Source organism: Arachis duranensis, chromosome 10 (genome assembly GCF_000817695.3).
Source record: "Arachis duranensis cultivar V14167 chromosome 10, aradu.V14167.gnm2.J7QH, whole genome shotgun sequence".
Lineage (NCBI taxonomy): Eukaryota > Viridiplantae > Streptophyta > Magnoliopsida > Fabales > Fabaceae > Arachis > Arachis duranensis.
Genome location: NC_029781.3, coordinates 102,641,922 through 102,654,850, shown reverse-complemented (window position 1 = coordinate 102,654,850; position 12,929 = coordinate 102,641,922). Strand labels below are relative to the sequence as shown.

Below are 12,929 nucleotides of genomic sequence, written 5' to 3'. Positions count from 1 at the left end.
CACGTTTGATTTTTTCATTGAGTCAGATAGACCGAAGTAAATACGAGAGATCGATATATCTAAATTTTAAAAAGGTCAGAAATATTTTTAAATTTTCGAATACTTAAATGTTTACGAATAAAAAAATAAAAAATTAAAAAGTAATTTTATGTTTGGGTATTTTATGCAACAAGATCTTTTTATCTATCAATTATGTTTGGATATAATAATATAAAAATATTTTTTTGTTTATTTATTACATGAAAAACATCTTTTTTTTAAGAAAAAAAGATCTTTTAAAAAAAATGTAAATTACAGTTTCTAAAAAAAAATATTTTTCTGATTTTTCTAATATTTTTACTTTTACTACTTAAAATTTGTCAAACACGCTAAAATATAAAAAAAAATATTTTTTTATTAAAAAAATATCTTTTTTTATCAAAATAATAGCACCGAAACAAGCACTATATCCACTAAAGAGTTGCCAAGAAAAACGTCTCAAGTCTCTTAATATTACTACTCATCCAATTTTGTAAGCTAGAAGAAACATTATTTCTCAATATTGTTTTTTTGTTTTTTTATACATTATAAATAAATAAATTAATAAATAAATAAATAAATAAATAAATTTTTATAACATAAAATTTATTTTTCAAGGATTAAACTGAAATATAAAAACTAAATTTATTATATAAATGCTATTTTTTTATAGTAGTATAAATATAAATATAAGATAAATATTTTTTTCTATATTTATACTATAGATGACATGATAATTTTATATAAAATATAAAAATTTATATATCATTCATTCACTGTAATACTATTTTAAGTATTTTCTTTAATATATTATAATAGATATTAGAGGTTATAAAAATCAGTTCATGACTCTTTAATAGTTTAATCATTACCAAGTAAAACACAAAATAAATTGGAAGAGATCGAAGTATTATATTTTACCCTTATAATCTACCTTTTCTCTTACTTGCATTGTCTGCATATGATCCTTTTAATCTACTTTCTTATATAACCCAACATTTGAAGTATTAATTTGAATGACAAGATCCCCAGGTACAATAAAAGGAAAAATAATGAGTCCAAATTCATCAACCTAATTATATTTTTAATTTTAAATAAAAAATTATTTTTTTGATATTTTTAAAAGATAAAATATATATTTATATTTTTTTTACTCTTTTAAGTATTAATTAAAAAGCTAAATTAAGACTCCAAACACTACTCTAATAGAAATATGTTTTAACATTTCTTTACAATTTCCAATCTTTATTTATTTGGCCGATGAAAATATTTTCAGTGTATTAATTTTGGGTAGAAGTTTCAATCTAAATATATATTTCACTATTTATTAACAATCTCATTATATATGATGTTATGTTATGCTAACTGATTATTATTTTTTCTTAAGAAAAAATACATCGTTAGTATAAAAGTAATTATAATTATAATTAGTAATTACTAATTATAACTTATTATTTTTATAAATATAGTTTACATTATTTAATTCTTCTTTTTTAATATACTTGTTATTTTTATTAACCATTTAAGCTGCCATTTATTTATAAATTCTTTAAAAGTGGATCAATTGATCTTTTTTTTGATAACATAAACTATTAAAATAGTAACAGCTGAAACATTAAAAAATACACAAAAAATTCTAAATAAAAGATTAACACTAAAAATTCTGGGGTAATTGCCTTTAAGTGAAATTGATAGTTAATAATGGTTAAATAATAACATAGTTTTCTATTAAATTATCTAAATTTTTTTATTATTAATTTTACATAAAGATAATTATTATATGTGAATCTCAATTATCAAAAAAAAAAAATCTAAAAACAATAAATGGTTTTATAAAAAAATATGTTGAAAACAAATTTGTAAATTGAAATTCCCAAAACAAACGACACCGCAGCCGGCCGGCATCGACAACAGCTACTTTTTCCAAGCAGTGCTGCTTACCGAATAGCCCCTAATATTTTAGAATTTAAAACCCGCCCCCTACTTTTCAAATTTCGGCACCATTTTGCAATTTTGGACAATTACAAGGACCTCCATTCCCAGAAAATACGAATAAAACAAAATCTGAAGGATAATAAAATAAAAAAAACTCACAACAACAACAACACACGGAGAGGGAGAGGGAGAACAAGATCAGAGAGAAGAGAGAGAACCAAGAAGAAGAAGAAGAAGAAGAAGAAGAAGCCATAGAAGAAGGTTCTAGAAGAAGGGTGATGACGATGGACAGAGAGAAGGAGAGAGAGATAGAGCTAGAGAGTGCAATGTACACGAACTGCTTGTTGTTGGGTCTGGATCCGGCGATTATCGGAGTTGGAGCATCCAGTTCATCCCCTCGGGTCGGACTCTTCCGCCATTCAAACCCTAAATTGGGGGAACAGCTTCTTTACTTCATCCTCTCCTCCCTTCGTGGCCCAATTCAATCCGCTAAAGTAGTTCATTTCCCTAATTCCCCCAATTTTTTTATTTTTTATTTTTAATTCGCTTCCTGTGATCTCTGACCCGTCTTTGCCCATTTTGATCTCTCAGGATTTTGATAAGGTTTGGCCTATTTTTGATTCCGCGCAATCGCGTGATTTTCGCAAGGTGATATTTTTTTTCTTTCAAGCAACTTTTGTTATGTGTGTTTTGAGTTTGAATGTGAATGGTTTTGAGAATTGCGATGGCAAATGCTTGCTAGGTTGTGCAAGGGATTATCAGTGAGCTTGAGTCGCAGGGCGCGCTTCCTCGGAGCAATTCTAGAGTTTCTTCGCTTGCTACTTGTTGTGGACCTAGGTTGGTACCCAAATAGTCGCACATTGTTGTTGATTCCATATGTTTCTGTTGATTTGTGTTGTGTGTTGTTACTTGTTTTTGATCCCAACATTAGATGAAACCTTGTGGTGGATGCTTTTTTTATAGTTTAAATTTGATCGGGTCAGTGTAAGTGTCAAGTGTGAAATGTAAACTGTTATTTAACAATATACATGGACATTTTACACATTCCTTTAATGGTTAGAAATACATTGTTGGATGAGCCATGCATCAAAATTAAATCTCTTGATGACAAGAGGAGGAAGTTCTTTTGTAGTTAGTGAACCCTGAACATACATCGACTATAGACTATAAGTGAAATCCTTTGGTAAAACTTAAAAATGTTGTTAAGTGACTGGATTCCTTCCTCCCTCACCCGAGCCAAAAAAGATGCCATTACAAAAAGAAAATACGTTGTGATGGACTGAGTTAATTTCATGTAGTGAGAAATTTTTGGGGTTCCTCCGTTCTGGATTCTGTAATGAGATACACACATGTTGATACAGGTTTGTTGAGCTTCTATGGCAACTTTCTTTGCATGCTTTACGAGAGGTTCATAGGCGGACATTTTCAGATGATATATCTTCCAACCCATTGCCTGCACCATTGACTGATGTAGCATTTTCACATGCAGCTACTCTTCTTCCAGTTACAAAGGTATGACAGATTCTAATCATCCATAAGTTCTTTAGGATGATTTGATTTCCATTGTGTATGTGTCTCTTAGTTGAAAGTTGAAACAGTTGTGATGTGTTTCACATGATTATTTGAGAATGAAATGAATTCTCAATTTCATGCTAAACATTTACAGAATGTTCCATGTTGATTCTTTTTTAGATGAGTTTTTAAAAGCCATAAGGTCCCATTTAGTAATACACTAATAGTCCAAGACGCTGAGACAGTAGAGAGACAGAAATTTTTCCCCATGTTTGGGTAGACAAAAAATACAGGGAAATTCTGTTTTGGGACATAGCCATTTATCATGTCTTTGTAATTGTCTCCTTCTCTAGCTAAATTCTTTGATGCATTCCAAAATTATAGTTCTGCGTATATTTTCTGTTTAATTGAATTGTACTCTTCGTTTTGACACTGTTCTTTTTTATGTAATCCATATTATTTTTGGCTTTATTTATTTTCTTTTATGTTCTTATAACATCACATGGTATTGAATAACTCAAGTGAATCTTTTATCTTACTCAGGCAAGAATAGCCCTTGAAAGAAGAAAGTTTCTTAAGAATGCTGAAATGGCTGTACAACGTCAGGCTATGTGGTCAAATTTGGCTCATGAAATGACTGCTGAATTTCGTGGCTTATGTGCTGAAGAGGTATATCAATAACTGAACACTACCTGAAACAATGTACAGATGTTTTTATTTATATTATAACATTTTTTCTTTTAAACTGTTATAATGGAAAATCTGAACTCAGGCTTATTTGCAACAAGAGCTGGAAAAACTGCATGACTTGAGGAATAAGGTGAAGTTGGAAGGAGAACTCTGGGATGATCTTGTATCCAGTTCAAGTCAGAATTCCCATTTGGTTTCAAAAGCTACTCGTCTATGGGAGTCTTTGTTAGCTCGTAAAAGTAAGTGGAGATATTAAGAAGTAGCTTGCTCTTTTCACTTATCTCATGGCTCATGTAATTCTACAACCCCATTTTTATGTTCCTTATGTTTGGACTTTGGAAAAGTAATCAATTGTAAGTTGCTAAGGCTGGGATTTGATTTTTACAATTGTACACCCTTACTGAAAATTTGATTAAGAGTATGTTTTGACTCTTTTCGTATTGCTGTTCAACACACATAATACATTCCACTTGTAGCTGACAAAATTTTCAAAGGTCTTTTACCCCCGATATGTTCATTATTGTTACTGTCAATGGGTATTGTTGACAAACCATTGCTATTGGTTGCCTTTCAATCTAGGGAATTAAGGTTCAAATTGCACGTTTTGTCTCTCAACCACCTGGAATGGTACTTTATATAAATGATATTGAATTTTGTCGATATTTACGAACAGGTCAACATGAAGTTCTTGCATCAGGCCCTATTGAGGACTTGATAGCTCACCGGGAGCATAGGTAAGTTGGATGTAGCTTTTGTTAGCTTTCTGGTATATTTGGGGTAATTTCACTAACATGCTTTTGATATAAATTTCAGGTATCGAATTTCTGGTTCATCTTTGCTTGCAGCAATGGACCAGAGTTCTCAGGCTCCTTATTCAGATGTTCTATCTGGTCAGCCTGGTGATTTTTCTGCAGTGCACATGGATAACAAAGAAGAAAGTGATGGATCTCATTTTAGCAATGAGATATTGACAAGAGCAGAAGACAGGAATGGAAGAGCCCATCAAACTGTTGATGTAGCAGAGGTTATACGTCGATGGACGCATGCATTGCAACGTATTCACAAACAATCTCTTCTTTTGGTAAGTTCTTTACAAGCTTTTCTTCAGAGCTCTTAGTGCCTCTGCTCGTGTAGCCACTTTCATTCATTATTTTCTATTGTTTATGCATTGGTTGCCGGTGATAGAAAAATTAAACACTGTGAAACCATATAATAAGCTTTACCCGAGCTACATTAGTTTCTTTCTTTATTATTTATGTATTATTAATATTGTTTAAAGATATAAAATAAACCTGAAATTTGTGTCTCTGTTTCTTTTAAAACTTAAATGGACTTGTCTGTCATATCCTGCCATGTCGGAATCAGAAAAAGTAAATTTAAATTGAACAAGAATTGATGAGTCATTCATTTGTTGTACGAAATCCTTGTGCTCTTAGTACCAAAATGATGTGTCAGTGCTTTATAGGCTATGAGGGTAGAGGCCTAAAATTTCTAAGGGCATGTTTGCAAGTTCTATTTTTTTGTCAAATTGTTTTATTTATTATTATTTGTGTGTGTGTGTGTGTGCATGTGTGCGTGTGTGAAAGGAGAGGAGAGTAGGATATTTTTCATTACTAGTCCTTCACCTTTATTAAAACTTTAAAGAAATCAATGAACTTATTATGTGTGTGTGTGTTTATATATGCGATCATGCATGTTTGTGTTTGGATGGGTGGGTGTGTGTGTGAAAGGAGAGGAGAACAGGATGTTTTTCATTACTAGTCCTTCACCTTTATTAAAAACTTTAAACAAATTAATGAACTTATTATTTCTAATTTATATATGATAAAACAAAAATTTGAGTGAAATACTTTTATTGAAAGTTTTGACAATTTAGAAGAAAGTGCAGAGAAAAAATAATTTTAGACATAACATTTTCAGAAAACATTAAATTTTGAGTAAAAGTTTTACTGCAACTAAATCTTGTTGTAGTCCAAAATAATGATAAACATTTTACCTGGCTTTCCTAATAAATATGCGTGTCCTTGTTTTGTCCCCGTTAACTTATGATGCTTTAGCTGAACTTTAGGAAAAATCAAAATACAGTGCATGCTGAATTTCTTGGATTCAAAGAGGTTGTGTGTTTCAGTATTTAGGTTTAGATACCCATCAGTATATAGTCATTAGTGAGTAAATGCATGCATAACTCCAAGGACTGATGATTAATGTATAATTCTTAAGACTCCTTCTGTTTTCAATGCCACACACTAATCACATGAATAATACATTAGTCACATTTATCACTTATAACACTTCACCTCAAGCTAAATCTCTCTAAACTTTCACGCTCCCTTATCAAATAGAATATAAAGACACCATAAACATGAGTGGCAAGGAATAGGATAGTAGAATAAAATTTCAACATAGACTTCCTCTAAGTTCAATCTATGTTTGAAAAGCCACTAAATGGGGCCATGTGCCTGGGTCATGGGGCCACATTAGAATGCCCTGTAACATGGCTATAGCATCTGGGAATGCTATATGACAGGACCAAAGTTCTTGGGAGTGTCTTGAGGTTTGGGTATGAAGTATACCACTGACTGAAATGTTAAGGAGTTTTCAAGCTGGAAAACATGTCAGAGTTGTTGGTGGCAAAAGTAAACAGTATCTATATGAAAGAGGGCAAAGTAGGAGGTAATTTGAATTCAAGTAGGAGAATGGAAGGAAAATAGAAGGTGTTTGATGGCTGAAATTCTCAATATATACTCAACAATGGAACTTCAATTTTTAGTTAGCAACTCAGCAGCAGAGTAGTTAAAGGATAGGTTGCGAGATACAACTTCTTTAATACATGTTGAATAAGGAGTAGGGTAGACTAATTGCTTAGGTTCAAATTGGTTGAATTCTTGAGTACTATATATAGTCATTAATAAAAGAGTAACTAATTACACACATAGTTTTAAGGACAAATAAATACATAGCTATTCCTGAGGAATGCCACACACTAATTACTTGGCATAAGACATTAACCATGTCATTTCTAACAGTTTGTTTAATAACATTGGAATTGTGCTGATTGTTTGTGGTCAACTCTTGAAAATAAGATAATCTTACCTATGTTGCACTAAATGCTTGGGGATTCACTTTATTGGTTCTATTTTGTTTCTCAAGTCTCTACTACTTGCATGCATATTTTCTCTAACCTTTTTAAGTTGACACTCATAATGCTTAGAATTATCATCTCTATTATATATGGAAACTTCTAACTAACCTTACTATGATTTGTAGGCAAAAGCAAACGATGGAGAGGGTCCAGATATATTGCGGAGTGCACAAGAAGGTGGTTCAAGTGGCCATGCCGAGTCCTTAGCTGCAACCCTTGCAGAGCATCAGCAACACTTGGCTAGCTTTCAGGTAATTCATAAGTCATGCTTATGATCTGCAAGATCCTTTGTAGGCTGAGCTGCTTGAGCGACCTCCAAAGGTGGCTTCATGTTCTTCAAACTGATTCTACAGTGAAGGAGAAATGATGTCCTTATTGGCTTCTCAGTCAACTTGTGTTGATGAGGCTAGAACTTACATTATGCAGAAAATTACATTGTTTTGCTTCTATTTTTACTTAACCTTCTTCCCCTGTTTTAGGAAGAGGGGATATTGTTTTTGAGAGTGGAGGAATAGTTTTGTGTCAGAAATATTTAGCGTACCCTTTATGAGTGATCAAATGCATCTATAAATTTCTGCATCTTTTCCTCTAAGTGTTTGATGGAATCATGGACTGTCTTCTTCAAGATGCAAACAGTCAAATGCTTGATTGCTCTGATGATAGAGAGAGGAAGAAATTTATTGCATTATGCTCTATGAAGAGTTACATCCCTTTTTCCTACTGTGTGCCAGTTCAATGCTTGAAATTGTTGTATATCATTAAAACATGTGTTTGCTCTATGTATGTTCACTTCTTGGAATAGGGTTATTGATTTGTAATTGTTGTTCCTATAGCAAGTATTTTTCTCTTTTTAGTAGGAATTTCACATTGTACTCTCCATTTGTAGGTGCTTATTAACCAACTCAAGGATGTTGCTCCCACAATACAGAAGTCAATATCAGAGTGTACCGAGAAGGTAAACTGCATAGCCTCCAGTCTACCTCAAATGAACAGGCATCATGGTCGGTCAACGTCACCTATTCAAGCACATAATAGTGGGAGGATGGTAATATGATAATATTATTATTATTATTATTATTATTATTATTATTATTATTATTATTGTCTTAACAAAGAGATCTTGTTTTACTTCAATGTTTAACATAACGTCTGTGTTATTCAGGACAGTAGCAGTGATGATGTTGTTGAGGTGACTTCAAGACTATCCAATGTTCAGCTTGACAAGGTTTCAGTTAGTCCTCCTACTTTAAAGCTTCCTCAATTATTTAGCTTGACCCCGTCTTCTGGAAAAGCTGGAAATATGCAAAGGCGGCATGCTAATGCTCCTCAACCCAGTCAAACAGAGAATCAATCTGATAGCAAATCTTTGGATCCTCCTTCAAGTAATCAAGTAGCTAGTTCTGGAGAAGGTATGCCGTGTCTTTCTGCTCTATTCCCAAATATTTTTTGAGGATATAAAATCATTCTTTGGCAAATTCCTGATAGCTTCACCTTTACAGAGTGTCTTTGACTTGATATCTGAGTCTTTCTGACTAAGCTTAGGTGTTTGATCCTTGCCTGTTTCATAATTCATATCAATTATATTTCAACACAAAACTTGTGCAATGCCCATTCTTTTCAGTCCAAGGGTCACTTGCATGAGAGGGCATGTTGAGAATACCACTCAACATTGTAGGAGAGTTGGCCTTAAACATGCTGCATTATATTGAAGTGGCATTTCTGTGAGAATTTCATCAGTGTTCATTAATGAAGTGATTGATAATGTCTGTATTTTGTAGATAGTGACAGTTACTACATCCAGAATTTGAAGAGGTCGGTAAGAGAAGCGGCATTGTCTTTGCGGTCATGCAATTCAGAATCTTCGCGAGATAGTCATTCGGATGGAAGTTCTGAGCACTTCTTTGTTCCTCTTTCAGAATCTGGTTTTTCTCACTTAGATGCAGAAAAGAGGGCGGCTTCATTGAGAAGCAAAAGGTTATTTGGAACTCAAATTGAAGATTCCTTGCTTGAGAATCATGTATCTGACGGTCATGGGGAGAGAAAGTTTGATGAATTTCCAGATATGTTTAATGATTTGGAAAGGCTCTCTTCTGATTATGACCATGTAAATAGTTTCCTTTCTACTGGTTCAAATACAACTTCTGATGCACAACGGTCAGTTCTTGACTTTGAGGATGCTCAGGATCAAGTCTTATCTCCCCCTCTGCTAATGGACTCATCACTTTTAGCAGATTCATTTGAAGACTTGTTGGGTATGTTGAGTTTCCTTTCCTAGAATTTGATGATTTCTAAATGTTTTGCTTTTATAAAGTACAATGCATGTTGTCAAAGCGACTACTTTTGACGCATACATTCAGCAATTGAACTAGAATATCAATTTTTTTTTTGGGGGGGGGGGGGTTGCCGCCAAAATTTAACTGAGGACATCAAATGATTGCCTGTGTGGATTTGCTATTCTTTTGTTGGGATATTTGTCCCCCCACCTTTTATAACACGATGATTGTATGATTTCTGTTCTTATTTGAATGTTTGCTATATCTTATTCTCTTTGCCCTATGATGCCCTACTGCTAGCAGAGAACAGTATTTACCTACCCGTGTTCTTCATCTTGAATGATTTTCTTTGAGATGAAAATGCTAAAATCAGGAAGTGCAAGCTGGGTTTTGAAGGGTGAAGATGTCTTTAACCAAATGAATGCAGTGTGGACTCAAATTTTCCTTGAAGTTTTCATCACCCCTACAAGAGTAAACTGGCATACCAGTGAGGCCTGTTGAAAAAAGGAAAAGAAATTGTGGATATGGTAAATGTATTCTGGGTTTTCTACCACAACTCTATCCCTCTGGTGTGCCATTTTAGTAGAATCGGTTTAAGCATTCGGCATTCGGCAGTTGTGTATCTTATGATTTAGGCCTTGTATCTCATATGATCAGGAATGAAAATTTTACGCTATTTCTACTGTTCTGTATATGATTGCATTGTCTCTTTGCTTCCTCTTCTATTTTTTTAATTATGGATTGTATTTTTTAATACTTAACATGACTAAGTAGTGGAATATGATTCCTTCCCCCGGCTTCAATTTTTTGTCTATCTTACATCTTAACAAGAATTGCAAGATGGGTTAGTTGTCTTGTGGCAGAACATATTGGTGGACTAGGAATTTTACATCTTGAGCTGTTCTTCATCTAGATAAGGCCATTAAAATCAATTTATATTAAGAGCCAATGCAAATATTATCACACAAATGGGTAATTAAGATCTTACAAAGTTACAATTCTATAATGTTACTGCATAATTATTGTTGTATAGTTGTCTTCTTTTTCCTTGCTTTATCATCGAAACTTATTTTCTATTCGGTCTTTTTATAAACTATTACAATTGCATTCAATCTTTTCAGTAATTACAATTTCAACTACTAATTATAATCACAAATTATACACAATATATTCTTATTCATGCTCATCTTCATTTCTTCACCTAGAAAATGTAATCATCATCACTGCTATTTCAACAGCAAACTTTTATAAACATCATTGATCACACATAAGTTATCTAATTCAATGGCACATGTATTTAACTTTTTGCACAATAAATTTAAGCCATTTTTTCTTTGTTAATAATGTCCCATCAGCAATTCTAATGATTTGACAAAAGATTAAAATCAACCAATCATTATTTAATAAAATATTTTAAAAAATTAAAACAAAAAAATTTTATCTATTATTATTTAATTAAAACATCAAGTACTAATTAAATGTAATAAATATACATTAAAAGTGTCATAATAATGATAATTACAAAAAATTTCAGTTACAAATATTCAAATTCTACAACTTATACATATTAAAACTCTTACTATTCTTTATTTCTTAATCTCTTATATTAATTGTCAAAAATTTCTTAAATTTAATATAACATTTTTATATGTTTTTCATTCTCATTCATTCATTTTTTTAATTATTTACAAAAAAAATGCAAGAGGTAGGAAATTAGAATTCTAAGGATTAATGAATGCAAAACACATTACTTTAAAGAATGGTAGGAAATTAAAAAAAGATTTTAAGTAAAGATTAAAAAATATCAATTTATGTCCCAAACATCTAAAGAATGAAAATAACATTAATATATGCAACATATAAATAGAATGCAAACAAATAAAAAAATAAAAAAATATTTTTTTATAAACAAATTGATTATATAAAATAAATATAATTGATGATAAGACACAGTATTTATATGACATGATTGTTGAAATAATAAATAAAAATGACATTACTTTATCGTAAAAATATGATTTTTTTTAAACTAATATGCATATATATATATATATATATATATGGTATCATATATCGTAGTAATTTTAAAGCTCGTATATTTCACTTTTACATCACATAAATTGTAAATATTTGTGTAAATAATGACTCAAATTTACAACTTTTTTATTTAATTTTGGTAATTACTCATATTTTCAGCAAAAGTTTTAATACATGCAAAAAGTTTGTGGTACTCTATCCCTGCAGCATAAAAAACATGTCACTATATTAAGGAACATAAATTGTTTCACTATATTGAAAAACGATAAATAAACAATAACTTGTTCTAATTAAGGAATTGTTTTTTTGTGACTAATTAAGGAATTGTTTATTTCATCTAACAATTGACTGAATTTAAAGTATTTCAACAAATATTTTTATTTATTGTATTTATTTTAAGAGCTTATTTGGGTAAATTTCTAAGAAAATATCTTTTTTCGAATTATCTTTTTTTTTAAATCTTATGGAGAAGTAAAAGTAATTTTATGTTTGGATGTCTCATGCAAAAAGATCTTTTTATCTATCAATTACGTTTGGGTATAACAATATAAAAATACTTTTTTGTTTATTTATTATATGAAAAATATCTTATTTTTAAGAAAAAAAATCTTTTAAAAAAAGAAGTAAATTATAGCTTCTCAAAAAAGATGTTTTATTTTTATTTTTCTAGTACTTTTACTTTTACTACTAGAAATTTGCCAAACACACTAAAAAATAAAAAAATTCATTAAAAAAGATATTTTTTAACAAAATAATGACGTTCAAATAAGCACTAAGTAAAATGTATTATTTTAAGTAAATATTTTTTTTTTATGATATGCTATGCAAAATTATTAAGACAAAAATTATTTGGAAAATGTTAGAGATAAAATACTTTTAGTGAAAAGAATGAAAAGTTAGTTAATGTTAGTTCAAATACAAAATAAAATGCAAAGAAAAAGTATTAAATAACTAAATATTGTCTTAATTATTATTTTTCAATTTATTATTTTTATTTATTTTAATTTTTTTTTTGTAACAAAACAATGCAAAAATACTAAAGATAAAATATAAACTAAACACAATCATACAAATAATACAATTTTCTATAGGCCCAATATATATTTTGAACCGATGTACACCATTACTTTGTGAAGTAAATTCCTAAGTTTTGGTGTGTACCTTGGCAAGATGGACGTTGACCTTGTTTGACTATTTAATTTAGTTTCGCCTAAGTTATAAATCCGAACCCTACCGACTTCACTCGTCCGTCATCCCCCTCCCTCCTCTGTTTCTCTGCATCGGAGATGCAGCTGTCGCCAACTTTCCTCGAGCTCCATCAC

General features: G+C 30.9%; 2 protein-coding genes across 2 annotated transcripts in view; both read left to right on the top strand.

Moving 5' to 3' along the window:
* Nucleotides 1-2,116: 2,116 nt before the first annotated feature.
* On the top strand, nucleotides 2,117-9,587 carry LOC107471555 (AUGMIN subunit 6). Its single transcript, XM_016091042.3, has 12 exons — nucleotides 2,117-2,447; nucleotides 2,545-2,601; nucleotides 2,696-2,790; nucleotides 3,315-3,465; nucleotides 4,009-4,134; nucleotides 4,238-4,394; nucleotides 4,829-4,889; nucleotides 4,969-5,236; nucleotides 7,423-7,548; nucleotides 8,184-8,342; nucleotides 8,460-8,706; nucleotides 9,076-9,587. The coding sequence occupies exons 1-12, from the start codon at nucleotides 2,232-2,234 to the stop codon at nucleotides 9,570-9,572; spliced, it is 2,160 nt and encodes a 719-aa protein (XP_015946528.1). The 5' UTR covers nucleotides 2,117-2,231; the 3' UTR covers nucleotides 9,573-9,587.
* A 3,181-nt stretch (nucleotides 9,588-12,768) lies between these two features.
* LOC107471574 (26S proteasome non-ATPase regulatory subunit 11 homolog) overlaps nucleotides 12,769-12,929 on the top strand; it is a gene marked incomplete in the record, with an annotated part of 3,564 nt that continues 3,403 nt past the window's right edge. The window contains 1 exon segment of the mRNA XM_016091062.3: nucleotides 12,769-12,929.

Excerpts from the sequence above, each read along its gene's own strand:
- LOC107471555 (XM_016091042.3), top strand. The coding sequence starts at position 2,232 with ATGACGATGGACAGAGAGAAGGAGAGAGAGATAGAGCTAGAGAGTGCA. Across the intron at positions 2,602-2,695 it reads AATCGCGTGATTTTCGCAAG|GTTGTGCAAGGGATTATCAG; the intron begins GTGATATTTTTT and ends AATGCTTGCTAG. Across the intron at positions 2,791-3,314 it reads GCTACTTGTTGTGGACCTAG|GTTTGTTGAGCTTCTATGGC; the intron begins GTTGGTACCCAA and ends ATGTTGATACAG.